Source organism: Erinaceus europaeus, chromosome 2 (assembly GCF_950295315.1).
Source record: "Erinaceus europaeus chromosome 2, mEriEur2.1, whole genome shotgun sequence".
Classification (NCBI taxonomy): domain Eukaryota; kingdom Metazoa; phylum Chordata; class Mammalia; order Eulipotyphla; family Erinaceidae; genus Erinaceus; species Erinaceus europaeus.
Window position 1 is genome coordinate 153813595 of NC_080163.1, and position 17158 is coordinate 153830752.

The 17158-nt window shown below is 39.8% G+C and overlaps 3 protein-coding genes across 3 annotated transcripts in view; 1 reads left to right on the forward strand and 2 right to left on the reverse strand.

Moving 5' to 3' along the window:
• Nucleotides 1-17158, forward strand: part of CES1 (carboxylesterase 1) — a 561489-nt gene that overhangs the window by 163990 nt on the left and 380341 nt on the right. The window lies entirely within an intron of this gene.
• LPCAT2 (lysophosphatidylcholine acyltransferase 2) overlaps nucleotides 1-17158 on the reverse strand; it is a 77923-nt gene that overhangs the window by 9086 nt on the left and 51679 nt on the right. Inside the window, exon 12 of the mRNA XM_007532710.3 lies at nucleotides 4907-5005. Coding sequence (XP_007532772.1) covers nucleotides 4907-5005 — 99 coding nt within the window. The remainder of the gene's footprint in view (nucleotides 1-4906; nucleotides 5006-17158) is intronic.
• Nucleotides 9383-10394, reverse strand: CAPNS2 (calpain small subunit 2). Its single transcript, XM_007532708.2, has one exon. It carries the CDS (start codon nucleotides 10307-10309, stop codon nucleotides 9569-9571), a length of 741 nt encoding a protein of 246 aa, XP_007532770.1. The 5' UTR covers nucleotides 10310-10394; the 3' UTR covers nucleotides 9383-9568.

The following is a 17158-nucleotide window of genomic DNA, read 5'->3' on the forward strand; positions in this document are numbered from 1 at the left end:
CTATAGAGAATGTGCAAAGCAAGGCAAAGCCCAGGAGACAACAAGAATGAGGTACATGTAAGGAAAAGGAACAGGGCTAAATGACTCAAGACTCAGCTGAGGCAGTCATGGAGATGGAGGAGTAGGGGTGGGAGTAGGGTTGGGGGGAAATGCCTGTATTTTGGAAGGAAAAGGTCTCAGACTATGTAGAGCAACATGTCAGGACAGCCAGGCAAGAAGCAGAAAGGTTTGCTAGATTTTTCAATTGATACTATCATTTAACACAGTCCTGGGAAGTGGAAATCAGATTTTATGAAAATCAAGGAATGAGCAGACATGACAAATGGATGCAAAAGGCATGATAAATGGAAGAATAAAACGTAGAAGAAAAAAAGAAACTGTGGGCTAAAGGAAATGAGAGAAAAGAGAACATTACTAGGCACCAAAAAATAAAACAAAACAACAACGTAAAACAAAGACAAAACCAAAAACAAACAAAGCTGATTTTAGGAAGTTGAAGAGTGTATATGCTTTCCATCAGGAACAACATAATGGACCCTTTGGGGGCCCCCACAGGACCTTCCCTCAATGTGGATCAACAATGGTAGAGAATGTTCCATCCTCTGAAGTGGGGTTGGATAACACACTATATCTACCACCTGAAGAAGATGCCTCCTGAAATTGGTGCAACTAAGAATATTCCTGCTCATGACCACAGAATGCGAGTCCGGACCTATAGGGATGCAGAGGTTACATAGGCTCTTATACTGAATATGGGCCCCAGATCAAATCGATGGGGTTTATAGTCAACAATATTTATATACCTTTCTCATATTTGGGAGCTATTCTCTTCCCTGATCCAGCTTTCTAGCCATTTTTCCAGCCATGACATCATCTCCCCAGAGAATAACTTAGGTCCATCTGAATATCAGATGTCAGGCTAAGGCAAAAACTAATAAAGTCATGGGCCCTTTGGAATATACCTACTAGCTATTTCCAAAAGAGACCTCAAATATTCATCTGCAATATTCCAGCCTTTAGGTTCATGATTAGTTAACAATTTATATGGCTTTATATGTTAACTCTTTTTCAGCCACCAGGCTCCAGATACTACCGTAATGCCAACTGGACTTCCCTGGGTAGACGACCCCACCAATGTGTCCTGGAGCCCCACTCCCCCAGAGCCATGCCTCACTAGGGAAACAGAGAGACAGGCTCTTTGGATCGACACCCTGTCAACACCCACATTCAGCAGGGAAGCAATTACAGAAGCCAGACTTTCTGCCTTCTGCATCCCATAATGACCCTGGGTCCATACTCCCAGAAGGTTTAAGAATAGGAGTTTTTCTCAGGGGAGGGGAGGGGATACAGAGTTCTGGTAGTGGGAACTGTGTGGAGTTGTACCCCTCTTATCCTATGGTCTTGTCAGTGTTTCCATTTTATAAATAAGTTAATTAATTTAAAAAAGAGTGTATATGCTTACAATCGAAGGGAAAGGGGCACTATGTAGAAGGCAGACTGAATGTCGAGCAGCAAGACAGAATAAGTGATCTTTAACTTTAGATCAAAATTCTCTCCTGGGTATGAAAATTTTTAATGATATAAGCTTGTATTCTAGTCAGGTACTGATCAAAGTATTCAAAGCACTTCATGTGAAGGAGTTGAGGCACAAGGCAGTTCAGTAACTTGTGAGTGCCAAAGCTGGCATGCAGTACAGACAGATAATATCTAGAGTTTGAGCTCTTGGGATCTCTCTGATCAAAACCAGAGAAGAACAACAGATAAGGTATGATCATGGTGAAAAGAACAACAAGCAAATATTGGCCAGTGTTTCACTTGTCTGTTAGGAGGGAAGGAGAAAAAGCTAATTTGAAGTTGTTGCTTTGCTGCTCAGCTGAGAAATCACCAACTTCTAGTCCATTTTCAGTCAGTCAGTCCCTAGTGAGGGGTGGGTGTGAACAGTTGGAAAGTGAAAAATGAATTAGCATATGCTTTCACAAACAGTGTTCTCTACAGGTCTCAAATTTTAATGAGTAACTTGCCAGGATTCAGTCACACGCCCTCCTCACAAAGCTCCAGTCCTCACTGGCCTCCTACTCCTAAGCAGTTCTCACCAAAATCTCTAACTGCTTGCATTCTGGCCAAATTTGGTGCATTGGTCACTCTCACTTCTATAAAGTTCCCTTCATTCTTTCTTACTGGGGAGTTGTACTTCCTTTCCATCTGCCCTTTCTCATAACTATCCCAGATGGATCTTTTTACTCAAGGCCCCAGTTTCATTAATTACTTAGCATTCCCAGTAGTTTCACTGCTACGAAGTTCCCCAAATCTAGGGTAAACCCCATGATCTGAACTCTGGTACAAAGTTTAACACCCCTGTCCTTTGGGAGTGGGGTGGGGGGATGATATCTCCCCATTTGCCCAGAATACTGTGCAATTCTTAATCAAAACATCCTGTCCTCCCTAGCCAGCACATGGCCCAGGACCATTTGGACTCTCTTTGGAATCTGAATTAAGAACAGAGTAGGAGTTTGCTCATGCTAAGCACACTGCCCATGGGGGAATGGGTCAAAGTACCAATAGCTGGGACCTCTGAGCTATGGATCGGGGTCCTCTCTTAAGCCCACTCTCTGTACTTCTGACAGCTGGGTTGCTGGAAAAGTCATGACACGTTTTTCTCTGAAAAAAAAAAAAAATGCATCATGACTTCTCCAACAACCCAGTAGTACTCCAGCCAGAGTGTGTCTTATTGCTTGCAACTGAAGAACTCTAACTAAGATTTTACTTTTAAAGGTCACTGTGGCAATGGACATGAGATCAAAGATGGGAAGTGAATGTGAAGTGGCACCCAAGTAAGAGGATGTGAATGGACCCTCTCTCTATAAAAGGATGCTATTGAATGAAAACTGAAAGTGTGCCAACCTTTGTCAGAGACATCAAACACACCTGAGAAGGAAACCGGAAAGATAACCCATATAAAACATGCCCCTTGTCTTACTGGAAAAAGGGCTAATTACACTTTTAGGTATTCCTTCCTTCCCCCTGCCCCCACCCACTCCTTCACCCCTGCCCCATCCCCTAAACCAAAGTCTAGGTTAGATAAAAATCTCACGACCCTTTTAAAACAATAATTACTGTGATGATGGGCCAAATTTTCTGTCAGGTCTTTCATTGGTTAACCAAAAGTGACCATTTGCTAACGAAACACGTAATTACATATACAATCCCAAAACAGAAACAGAAATATCTGGGTTGGAATAAGTTAGCTATGTGTATAATTTTAGGTTTTATGATGAATAAGTCTGTAGAAGCCAAAAGTTTCAACTTGGAAAAAGTTCTGGCCCTTGCCTTAGGACCATCTGCTAAGTATCAACCACTAGATTCTTTATAAGCCTAGCAGTTAACTCAGTTTAGACCAATCTGAAATAAAAAGTCAACTTGTGAACTCGTTTGTCAGTGATAGGGAACAGGAAAATTCTGAGGCTATCCCTGGTGGTCTCTAGGATGTTGAAAAAAGGATTCCTGGAGGAAGATTAAGTGTTTCTGGATAAAAAGAAGAAAAAATAAAGTATTTTTCTTAGATAAAACTAGGGAGAGCTAAGAGTGGGGAACAAGATTAGAGAAAGTCCTCAGTTATGATGTCAGATGGAAACAGAGATCACCAAGTGGCTCAGTGGTAAATCAACATGCACAGCTTAGTAAAGACAAACAGGGAAATCAAACTTTTGTCTTACTTGATACTAGACAAGTGTAGGGCTTGAATCATTCACTCCACTGTTGACAGGAATATTCATTTCAATATTAATTAGGTGAGGGGGCCAGGTAGTGGTGTACCTGGTTGAGCGCACCTATTACAATGTGCAAGGATCTGGGTTTGAGCCCCCAGTCCCCACCTGCAGGGGGAAAGCTTTACGAGTAGTGAAGCAGGGCTGCAGGTGTCTGTCTGTCTCTCTCCCTCTGTACCACCCCTTCCCTCTTGATTTCTTACTGTCTTTATCCAATAAATAAAGATAATAAAAAAATTAAAAAATACATTAATTAGGTGAAGAACTTTTTGTTGCTGGAGAACTGAAAACATATTTTGGAGCATATATTCCTTTTTTTCTTTTTAGTTTTTTTTTTTAATTTAGTAGGACAGAAAGAAATTGAGAGGGGAGTGAAAAACAGAGAAAGATAAACACCTGCAGACCTGCTTTACAGCTCCTGAAGCTTCCTTCCTTCATGTGGGGAACAGGATCTTGAACCTGGGCCTTTGAGCATGGTAATGTGTGTGCTTAACCAGGTTCATCACCACCCAGTCCCTGGAAATATATTCTTCTCCTTTCTTTTGTGTATGTAAGTGATAAGAGGAGTCTGCGATTTCACACCACCCTGGTTCTAATCTCTCTGCCCTCCATATTCTCGTGAAAATATATGTGATACTACAAGAAAACATATAGGGTGAAAACTTAGAACACATAATGCCACCTGATACCACCAGCACAGAATAAATTCCATCATGAAAATGCCACTTAGAGTATCTCTGAAGCAGAGTGAGAAATTAGAACTGATACAAATTTTCTGCATGGTGACCAAAGATGACTATAGACAGGTGCTGCTTATTTATAAACCTCACTTGAGGACTTCAGAATGAAGAAGCTGCAAAGAAATAAGATTTTAAGTGAATTTGTTGAATCACTTGCTCTTCAATCTTGATGTTGTTAGCTAGATTGTTTGCAGAGACTTTTCTTTGTTTCTCTTGCCTAAACTGATGCTTGTGTTTTCTTTAGTCTCAGTAGCAATTGTCTTAATCACATTAGCCTCGTGTACATGTCTCAGCAGATGTATAAACACAAGTAATGGATTCACTGACAGTTCTGATAATACACTTAGAGTCAACACTTGTTTACCAGGCAGACCCCGATGCCTTCAGTGGGACTGACAGTACCTTAAATGCCACCTGGATGATCTCCTCTGTGTTGGCAGGGTTGCACAAGACAGCCAAGCCGATCACATACTCTCGGAAGTCAATACTGCCATCATGGTTCTGTGAAAAGATGGAGGGAATTAATTAGCAGGGTCACTAATTACACTATTATTAATCAGCACCCACAAAGTGAAACCCAGGTGTGCTCTATAGTGTAATATTACCCTACACTAAGCTTATTGGGAGCACATGGTTCTTTTTCTTGCTGTTATTGGTTAAATAATTCAATGGGTTATGTCTAAGATAGATTGTTTCTAAAAATCATAAGGGATATTTTGAAAATTTAAAATGTAGGTGGATAGCCAGGGAGGTGGCTCAATGGTAAAGCACAGGACTTGCCTGCATGAGGTAACAAGTTCAATTCTCAGCACTAACTATACTAGAAAAATGTTTTCATATTTTCTTTCTTCTTATCTCTCTCTCATTAAAATTTTTAAAATGAAAACACAGGTGGTTCAGATTCACATTTTTAAAAAAATCACTGAATATTATTTTCAATGTACAACATTGATTATATTAATGTTAGAATGTTTTTTTTAAATAATAGGATGTGGTTCTAGGACTCAAAGTTCTTCATCTCAGATTATAATATAATTTCCATGTAGAAATGGCAAAACATTTTATAAAGTAAATTTATCAAGTGACTGCTTCTTACACTGAACATGCCTTTAAAACATTAAGTAATGGATGACAAGTAAGAAATTCAATCATTTGTTAAGCTCTACTTAGTGCCAAAGATTTTGTTACTTGCAGAAACCTGGGGTTTGGACTGGCTTTTCTAGTAATCACTGCAGTGACTGGAGTTATCGATATGTATCTTTTTAAAGATCTGCTGTTATAGTTATTGCCAAGGCTCATGGCTTCAGGCCTATTTTTTCAGACAGAAAGGGACAGAGATAGAGATATAAGGAAAGAAAGACACCATAGCACTTAAGTTTCCTTTAATGTGATAGGGGCCACACTTGAATCTGGGTTGTGCACACATTATTCTGGTGAGCTGTTTGGCTGGCCATTTCCTTAAAGATTATTTATAAGGGGCAGTCAGGCGGTAGTGCTGCAGGTTAAGGGCACGTGGCACGAAGCGTAAGGACCGGCATGGCATAAGGATCCCGGTTTTGAGGCCCCGGCTCCCCACCTGTAGAGGAGTGGCTTCACAGGCAGTGAAGCAGGTTTGCAGGTGTCTATCTTTCTCTCCCCCTCTATCTCTCCCCCTCCTCTCTCCATTTCTCTCTGTCCTGTCCAACAACGACGACAATAACTACAACAACAATGAAAAACAACAAGGGCAACAAAGGGGAAAATAAATAAATAAATAAATATAAAAAATTAAAAATACATTATTTATAAGGAAGGTAGAGATACACAGGGAAAACTTCTGTCTTTTTTAAAAAATTGATTTAATAATGCAAGACTGTAGGACAAGAGGGGGTACAATTCCATACAATTGCCACCATGAGAGTTCTCTCTCTCTTTTCTTCCCCCTCCTTCCCTTCCCTTCCCTTCCTTTCCCTTCCCTTCCCTTCCCTTCCCTTCCCTTCCCTTCCCTTCCCTTGCTTTCCCTTCCCTTCCCTTCCCTTCCCTTCCCTTCCCTTCCCTTCCCTTCCCTTCCCTTCCCTTCCCTTCCCTTCCCTTCCCTTCCCTTCCCTTCCCTTCCCTTCCCTTCCCTTCCCTTCCCTTCCCTTCCCTTCCCTTCCCTTTCACAACCAGGGTTATCACTGGGGTTCAGTGCCTGAACTATGAATAAGAAGGCTATGCTGCCTATGGTTGTTTGGTCCCCCCCCCCCCTTTTTAAATTTCTTTTCTTCCTTTTATTTGAAAGGACAGAGAGAAACTGAGAGGGGAAGAGGAGATAGGGAGGAAGAGAGATACCTGCAGGCCTACTTTACTGCTTGTGAAGCTTTTCTCCTGCACGTGGGGAGCAGGGCCTTAAACTGAATCCGTTTGCATGGTAACATGTGCATTCAACTGGCTGTGCCAATGCCTAGTCCCTTTATTTTACATACAAGTTTAGAAGAGAACAGAAGCAAAAAAGTAGGTAATTTCAGGATGCTGTGTCCTATGCATTTAAGAAGAGAATCGCAAAAGTAGGTAATCCTTAACTTGAAGAACAAGATAAAACAGTGAGCGCTGCTCTGAGTGTGAGGAAGTTATCTAAACTCTCATCAAACCTTTAAAATGGTGTGTGTGTGTGTGAATGTGGTTACACTTGTCCTTTCCACAACCATCATGTGGGAAAAGTTAAGTTGTAAATTTAATATTCTCAGATCTTAAAAGGTATCTTGGCAACTTTCTCCTTTCCTGATTACATTCCTGCACCCTTGCCTAACATATTAGGCAAGCTTGTTCTAAAACAGATCTATTTATACTAATGTGTGGCTACTGGCAGTTGCCTCGTTTTTATAACCATACCTGGCCTGAGTAGCACACCAGACAAAGCTGGCAGTACAAGTCCCTTGAGGGAAGTGGATGCGACCCCTGTGCTTGTGCGGTATCTCATAAATATTAGACAATAGTGAACACAGAGGTCAAATGCCAGCCTCTTTTGGTTTCACTGGGGGCTGCTAATAGGTGACTGAAGGCTGTGAACGGACAGTAACATAATTTTCAGAGTTATAACTTTGCTTTTAAAGTGTTGTGGTCCAGGAGGTGGTGCAGTGATAAAGTTTTGGACTCTCAAGTATGAGGTCCCGAGTTTGATCCCCAGCAGCGCATGTGCCAGAGTGATGACTGGTTCTTTCTCTCTCTTCCTATCCTTCTCATAAATAAATAAAATCTTTAAAAGTGTCAAAAGAGAAAAGATTTATCGCAGGAGAGTTGTCTGAAGTTCAGTGAAACCTGATATAGCAGAGCTGCATTGATATATAGAGAGAGAGGGGGGGAGGGGGGAGAGAGGGAGGGAGAGAGAGGAAGTGAAGGAGTAGACACCAGTTAGATAGGTAGCTGACAGGTGAGCTGGTCACTTGCAAAAGCAGCAAATGCAGGTCCACCTGTGGAGAGTGATTCTGGATGCAGCTTGTTCTCTTATAGCACCCTGCATCAAATGATCACACTGAATACAGAGTCCTGTGCAAGAACGTACTAGCACTGCAGCTGCGGGGTGGGAGTGGGGGGTACTATCTCAGCACCTCCATCTTCTTCTTTCTTCCGGATACAGTCAACATTCTGTCCTGCTCAGCCACAGTTTAAGCAAAAACAGGTTGGGAAAATGCAGTCTTACTTTAAAACAGTGGTATCACCCCTGTTGAATCATCTGAGGAGCTTACAAAATAAGGCTAAGCTCTATCTCTGCAGGTCTTTAACTCATCTGGAATGGTACTTAGGTATCAGAATTCCAAGAGAGCTCTCCCAGTGGTTCCAAACCCCAGATGGGGCTGGAAACTATGACAACAGCCAACAATATAGGTAAACATCTCTATATGGCTTTACAGATCAAATAAATAACTGATTTATATAAGGTTTTTTCCTTTTTCCTTTGTTTACTTGTCTACTGCCTGTAGTTTTCAAAGAAGAACAAACAATTTTTTTGTGTGTGCCAAGGCAGGGCAAGACATGACAAGATCTGACTGACATCAGCATGCCTGATTTTTTTCTGTAGCTTACTTAGGAGAAATCATTTTGACTCATTAAGCCAGAGACATTTTGCACTGAAATTAGACTTTCATTTCCCCGGTACCCTGACCCTCTTTACAAAACAAAAGAAAATGGATACATGTTTATTTTACCAGAGAAATAGGCCTAGAAAATTCTAGACATTTAAGTTGCTTCATCTTTTAAAAACAACACAACAACAACTAGGTGCTAGGTGGTGTTGCACCTGGTTGAGTGCATATGTTACAGTGCACAAGGAGTTACTTGGGTTCAAGCTCTCAGCCCCCACCTGTAAGGGGAAAGCTTTGCCAGTGCTTCAGGTCTCTCTCTCTCTCTCCCTTTCCTCTTGATTTCTGGATGTCTCTATCCAATAAATAAAGATAATAAAAAAATTTAAAAAATGAATCCTGTGAATTTTAGCAGTGAGGGTGCTGTAGCAGCTCAATATACCCTAGAACCACCTCCCACTCAGTAGTGAAAATATTTAACTTCATATTTCTCAGTTTACTACCTTCATAACTAAGTAGTTTTCTAAAAATAACTTTTCATTTTTATACTTAAAAGAAGGACCATATGTGAAATGAAGAAAAGGGCAGATTTTGAACTTTTATCCTCACTTAAAGGGAAAAAAAAGAAGTCTCAAATGTTTTCTTAATTTATTATAGGATTTTACTTTGCATAATTTCATTCATAACACCTATTCTACTCCTTTGATTTGTCCAGTAGGTGACAACCTATTTAAATCTACTCCAGTGAGAATCCACACCCTAGCCCCCTTCTTCCATTACATGCAAGTCTGTATAAATCCAATATCTCCAAAAAAGCTGCCATACAAACCACTCAGAACACTTTTCATAAAAAATCTCTTTTAATTAGGTAGAAAAGGGCAACCCATTTCAAATGATACAGGAACGTAAAAAAGAGCTGGCTAGGAAATGAGTGCTGACGGACAGGGTGTCAGCAAGCACACAGGAGCAGGGCCAGGGTTTGGGGAATCCCCTCCTGCAGGGAAGGCCTGGTCTCCTCACACCTGCTTCAGGAGTACATAGTCAACTGCAGCCACTCCTTGATAGATACTTGGATCAGGCCATCTGCATCTCTATCCAGAGACCTGAAGGCACGGAACATGGCATCCAGGCGGACCAGGCAGCTGATGAAGCTATTGAAATCCATACTTCCATCCTCGTCGGCATACCGGCGGACAATCATCTGGTAAAGTTGTTCACTTAGCTGGAAGCCTGCTGCCTGCAGAGCCCCTGGCAGCTGAGTACTTCTCAGAGACCCAGAACAGTCCCTGTCAAACTGCTTATACACACACTGCCACTTCTTGATGTTATTCCACAGGTACTTAAACTCTTCAAAGCCCAGTTTCCCTGTCGTGTCACTGTCCATGACAGATACAATGCTCCGACAGGTGTCTAGGCTGAACCCATCTGTCTTCAGATCCTTGTGCTTAGCAAGGATTTTGTTGAGAATATTCATCAGGTCAGTGGCACCCACCTCCATGTCCGGTCCGGCCAGTTGTGCAAATTGGTGTCGAAACCGCCGAACTTCCTCACTTTCGTTGGCCTCCACATTGGTGAAGTGCTGCTGAGTGGGAGGTGGTTCTGGGGTATAATGAGCTGCTGCAGCCTCACTGATGAAATTCACAATGCCTCCAACTATTCCTCCCCTTCCTCCTCCTCCTATTCTCTGGCCACCTCCTCCCAGAAGGCCTCCCAGAGCTTCTCCAAGACCTCGTTCTGCCCCTTCCAATAAAGCCTTTGCGAGAAACATGTTTTCAGCTTAAAGAGCAAGGAGCTACCGAAATCTTGGAGGTGGTAAGCGGGAGTCGCAGTGGAGTCTAAGTCACTTCTATGTGGAAGAACTGGCTTTTCTGTACCTGTCTGCACAGCACCACACCCCAGGGTGTGATGCTTTACCTCCTACAGAAGCTGTCTGTGTTCCATAGGTCCTAGCACCTGCCATTTAAAAAAAGAGCCTTGATGAAATGTTCATAAATTATAGTGCGTATATGTTAAATAGAAGAAATATTTCTAAATGGAGTAAATAAAGCTATGCATCTTGTATGCTATGTATTTCTTAGTTTTCTTTCCTGGCATCTCAAAGATGAAATCATCTCCTTGGGGATAAGGTAAATGGCTCAAGAAAGAAAGAAAGAAAGAAAGAAAGAAAGAAAGAAAGAAAGAAAGAAAGAAAGAAAGAAAGAAAGAAAAGTAAGAGTGTCCTTTCCTTTCCTTTTCATTCATTCATTAATTCATTCATACATTCATTTTTTTTTTTTTTGCCACTAGGGTTATTGCTGGGGTGTGGTGTCTGTACCACTACTGGCAACCATTTTTTGTTTCTCTTTCTATTCTGATAGAGGCTGACAGACAACATTCAGAGGCAGAGAAGATCAAAATATGCAGCACCTCTCTACCACTTATGAAGCTTCTCCCCTGCAAATGGAGACTAAGGGCTTGAACCTAGGTCCTCATGCATGGTAGTATGTTTCTCTACCAGGTGTGTCACCACATGGCCCTCAGTGATTTCTTAAAAAAATATCTATTAATTTTTATTATTTATTCCCTTTTGTTGCCCTTGTTGTTTTATTGTTGTAGTTATTATTGATGTTGTTTTTGTTGCATAGGACAGAGAGAAATGGAGAGAGGAGGGGAAGACAGAGACAGGGAGAGAAAGACAGACACCTGCAGACCTGCTTCACCGCTTGTGAAGTGACTCCCCTGCAGGTGGGGAGCCGGGGGCTCGAACCGGGATCCTTACACAGGTCCTTGCACTTTGCACCACATGCGCTTAACCTGCTGTGCTACTACCCGACTCCCAAGTTTTTTAAAATTATATTTATTGTTAGGATAGACTTGAAGAACTCTTGGACATTGTAAAGATATGAGTTCAATGTCCTGCCTTCAGTAAAGATCCCTAAAATCCAATGTTACTAAGAAATTTTTGAAAGAGAATCTCTTAACAGAGAGAGTGCCCAGGTTTCACTAAAGAAATTATAATTCAAGGGGGCCAGGCAGTGGCACATCTGGTTGAACACTCACTTTATAGTGTACAAGGACCTGGGTTCAAGCTCCTGGTCCCCACCTGCAGGGAGGAAGTTTCACAAGTGGTGAAGGAGTGCTGCAGGTGTCTTTCTCCCTCTCTGTCTTCCCTTTCCCTTTCAACTTCTCTTTGTCTTTATCTAATAATTAAAAACTAAAATGTTTAAAAAAGACATTCTAATTCAATTGTGGGGCATATGATATACATTTCTTGAATATTTTTGATATGGAATATTTATATAAAGTGGTACAAATCACATATGTATAGTTCAAAGAATGTTATAAACTATAAACTCATAGCAGCTAGACCAAGAAATAGAACACATTTAAAAGTATGGCATAACTACTAATTCTAACTATTTTGGTCTCGGGAATTTACACAGAAGCTCATATATGAAGAGAAACAAGTTAGCTTCTCCTTTTATGATTCACATGACTTTTTCTTTCTTAACTGTTCTAAGACAAATAACAGTAGTAGAAGTGGGGTGGGGGAGGCAGTGGCATACCTGGTTAAGTGCTCACATTACAGTGCATAAGGACACAGGTTCAAGCCTCTGGTCCCCACCTGCAGGGGGAAAACTGCGTGAGTGGTGAAGCAGGGCTACAGGTGTCTCTCTATTTCCCTCTCTGTTTCTTTCCCTCTCTGTCTCCCCTCCCCTTTCAATTTCTGTCTCTATCCAATAATAAATAAAATATTAAAAAAATAAAAATAGTAGAAGCAAGAATCCTTCCCTAATTTTAGAGGAAAGGTGTCTAATAATTTACCATTAAGTATGATGTGGGATATGGGCCAATATGATAAGGTTAATTAATTTCTATTCTAAGTTTGAGTTATTTTACCTTAAATGGTGTTGCATTTTATCAGATGCTTCTGTTAAATTAACTGAGAAAATTATATGGCATTACCCTTCATTCTGCTAGCATGTTGTATTATTATAGTGGTTGATTTTCACATATGGAATTATCCTTGCATTCTATTTATTCATGAGGTAAAATGCTCTTAAAGTACTATTAAAGTTTGTTTGCTAGTATTCTGTTCAGGAATTTCATCATCAACATGTACAAAAGATAGTAGTCTGTAGTTTTCTTTTCATGTACTATCATTTTTAAACTTTGGGATGATGCTGGTCTGATTGCGATAAAAAGTATTCTCTCTTCAATTTTTGGGAAAGAGTTAGAGAAAGAGTAGTATTATTTATTCTTGAAATATTTGACAGAATTCACCAAGAAGACATCTGATTCTTGGTTTTCATCTTTTGAGAGACAACAGTTTGAGAAATTCCATTTTTTATATAGGTAGAACACGGTACACATTCTCCAGAAGTCTGGAAGTTTGTGGTAAACTTCGGAAAAGGTGGTCAGGATGTATAACTAAATCATAATTATCATTTAGCATTTTGGACCTTAGTTTTAAATGGGCACAGAATCATAATAGTATCTCCTCTACTTCATAATGTCTAAATCTCATTTATTATGTATCAGGACTTGGGTTGATTTAGCATACAAAAGTGGACACATCGCAATATCTGTGCTCAAGGATCAAGGAGACACAGAAAACACACATTTGTATATAATGTAATATCCTATGGTATTTGGATTTTATAGTCTTCTTCTGGCAGATACAAATATATTCAAGATAAAAAATTTAAAAAAAAACTCAGAGAAGTTATGGTACTTACTAGAGGTCATATAGATAATACATTGTACAGTGCTATCAAACTCTCTGGGTGCCTAAAGTAAACGACTGCATTCTGCTGACACAAAGAAAGCACAACATTTGCCCACAGAGGAAAAAAATGTATACACCTGAGGAAGGGCTAAGATGAAATGTTTCAAAGAGACAAGAGATGTGAAGGAAAATAGCAACTGGGGGGCCGGGCAGTGGTGCACCAGGTTCAGTGTACACAGTGCACAGTGCCAGGGCCTGCTCAAGAATCCCAGTCCAAGCCCTCACCTCCCCACCTGTGTGTGCTTCATTCACAAGTGATGAAGCAGGTCTGCAGGTGTCTGTCTTTCTCTCTCCCTCTTTACCTCCTCCCCTCAATTTCTCTCTGTCCTATTAAAAAAAAATGGCCTCAGGAGCAGTGGATTCATAATGCAGGCACCAAGCCCCAGCAGGATAACCCTGGAGAAAAAGAAAAAAGAAAGACAACAGAAAGAAAATAGCAATAAAAACATAGAGGAGCTGAAGGGCATGAGACATTCAAGAGTTGGTGAACAGTCCAATGTGATGATAGTGTATTTCTTCGAGTGATGGGAAATAAAGGCAGATCAATAGGATAGGATTAGATTGGAAAGGGTTTTAAACTGACAAGAGAATCTATCTTCTGGTTATTATGGGAATTGCTGATAGTTTAAACATGACGTCAACAGGAGACAAGATATAGTATTACTTTGTAAAGTATGCAATTCTAAAGTTGAATAATAATTATTCTACCACTAGTAAGGGGACAGTACCTAGGCAACACTGCTCTGTTCAGCATGTAGGATCACAGTCTCTTTCTGCCACACCTACTGGTTGGAGATAACTGGTCTCATGAGCACAAAAGAAATGCTTTCTAAAAACACCAAAGACCAAATGTCTTCCTTTACCACACAGAAGAAGTATCAGAAAATAACCGTTTTCCTTTTAAGGGCATAAAAGGGGCCATCTGATCTCAGACAGGGTAAAACTTATTTGTATAAGCTGCCCTCAGAGGCTACTACATGGGCTTTGTCCACATAATACTGCAAATTAACTTGATGATATGCACTGTCACATAAAATGTGTATCTTTATGTCCATCTGAAGTAGTTTTCTCTCAGGTTTAAATCCAATAGTTTTATTTTATTTATTTATTATGAGTATTTGGCTAGCAGTTTCTCATAAACAATCAAAGAATAAAAAACTGCTATTAGATCAATGAGCCTTTCCTTCTCTGGACTATGTTATCCCCTAAGGTTATTTATTAGACCTTAGTTGCTCCCTGGGGATGCTCTACTGTCCATATCAGGAGAATAAGGGTAGGGAAATAGGGAACATCTAATGGAAAATTTAACCCCAATTTAAGGGGAAAGACTTACTTAACCTAAGAGTAAACAAGGACACATAAATGTTACTAGCAATGTTATTCACAATAGACCCCAAATTGAATAACCTAAATGTCTACCAACTGGAGAATGGATAAACAAAACAAGGTGATAGATTCTTACAATGGAGAAGTAATTGGCAATAAAAAGGAATAAATTAGTGATACCTGTGATGATACGGATAAAGAGCAAAAGCATTATTCTATGTGAAAGCCAGGCACCACATGAGTTTGCTTATATGAACATCTAGAAATGAATTTATAGACACTCTGTGCTAGACTAGGTTTAGAATAATACAGAAAGACTTAACTCTGTCGTGGTTGCCTAGGGGATACACAGGTGACAGGAATTAACAGTAACATAAGGATTCATACTGGAGTCTGAAAATACTAAAACCTTATTTATGGTGATGGCTGCTCCACTTGGAAATTTTACTAAATAAAAAGTCATAGAATGGAATGTTGGAAATAGGAGAATTACATGATATGTAAAATATACCTTAAGAAGTTATTCTTTAGAGAGAGAGAGAGAGACAGAGACACAACAGTACTGCTCTGCCATTTAGGATGTTTTATTTGTTTTTGTCTTTTCCAGTTTTCCTTAAGCAGTGCAGGGAGTGAACCCAGGACCTTTCACATGCAAGGTAAGCATTCTTACTGGTGAGATACCTCCTTGGTCTCCAAAAGTTCCTTTTTAAAAAAAAAAAGAAAGAAAAGAAAAAGAAAAACCAAAAGTGATAGCTTGTAGTAAAAAGGATACTAAAGTAGAAATTTTGGTTCCAGTTCTATAATTCACTGGCTACAGAGCCTTGAGCATGTAACTTCCTCTCCTTAGACTGATAGCATTCTGCAAAATGCAGAAGACCAGCAATTTGACAGCAAAGGCCTGTTTAGCTCTGAGTTTACATTTTCATGAGCTATGAAACAATGACAGAAGCATCATTTTTAACTTGCATTTAGTTTTCTCCTGCTGCCCAAATCTTTTTACGCAAGATATTAATTCAATTCAAACTCATCTTGAATCTTGTTCTACAACTTTGAAAGGCAGACTGACTTATGCCTATCCCTACTTTGACATATTGTCTGGTTTTCAAAGATTTATTATTAGTGAGAGACAACCAGAGTTATTACCCTAGCGTATGTGGTGCCAGGGATCAAACTCTGCACCTCAATGCTTTCCAATCCTATACTTTACCATTGTTCTACCTCCCTGGCTATGTTTTTGTTTGGTTTTTGGAAGTACTCCTAATTGTAAACCTATCAAATATGTTGCTCTTCCAAATGGAATTCCTTTCTGGGGGCAGCATTAGACCTAGAATAACACAGAAGGAGCCATTAATTCCTACTTGTGCTGAAGCCTTTCTGTCAAATGGGACTTTTTACCTACCTACATGAGCTAGACCAGACCTTCCTAATTTATTGATGAGACTGACATGTTGAACGAAATAAAAAAGTATCTCTAGAGTCCATATAGATAGTATCAATTTCTCTTTTGTTATCATCTTTGGCCTGTCACTCTGTCATAGGAGGAAATTAAATTGGTCTGACACAATTTACTTTTTAGAAAGCCCTTTACTTCCTTATATTCTTGGAGGAGGCCAGTAATTGCTCACTTGCTTAAGTTAGAAAGTTAAGATTTAATTGCTGCAGTCTGCTTTCCGGTTATTCTAAGCATCTTCTAGGTATATTTGCATTAAATGGCCAAAAATAAAGCATCTAATTCACATGCTAACATAGAAATTTCTAACGTAACAACATTGAGTGAGAGAAGATACTATGATGCACTAAATGGTGGAACTAAGTCAACCTGAAAATTAAAAAAGGAAATGGTCTGGTCTACAGGGTCACCAGACTTTCATGAAAGTGTGTATGACTGTATAAAAAAGTTCATCTAGTCCAGTAATAAAGTTACTGCCATTTTCTATTATCTATATATCATGTTGGATTGAGTAGATTTTCATATAACAACCCTTGATTAATTGAAGCTGGAATCAAGATGAATTCCTTTCACATGACCTGTGAAATCACACGATCTGTGAAATCACATAGTACATACCACACCTGAACAGGAAATATAAGGGATAGAAGACTTCATTGTTTCTTGCAACTATTCATTTCTACTATTCTAGTGTGAAAGCAGCCATAGACAATGGCCATAGGCAATGGACATAACTGTGTCCCAATAAAACTTTATTTACAAAACAGAAGCCAAACTTGGGCCATCAGCTGTAGTTTGTTGAACACTGCTATATTTCTTAAGTTGATGTAAACAAATTATGACAGTAAAACTTAAGGATCAAAGAAAAAAAGCTGTAATTGGTGTATGTAACTAAATTGCAGGATACTCCACCAATTATTAAAACGGGACCACACTGGATCTTTATTTTCGACTAATCTCTTATTGAGATCTCCCACAGGTCTAATAGTAGGATAGCATTCATTTTTACAGAGAAGAGAGACTAATGTCTAATTCTTCACCTATAGCCTGATGTGAGCTTACTTGCTCCTTTT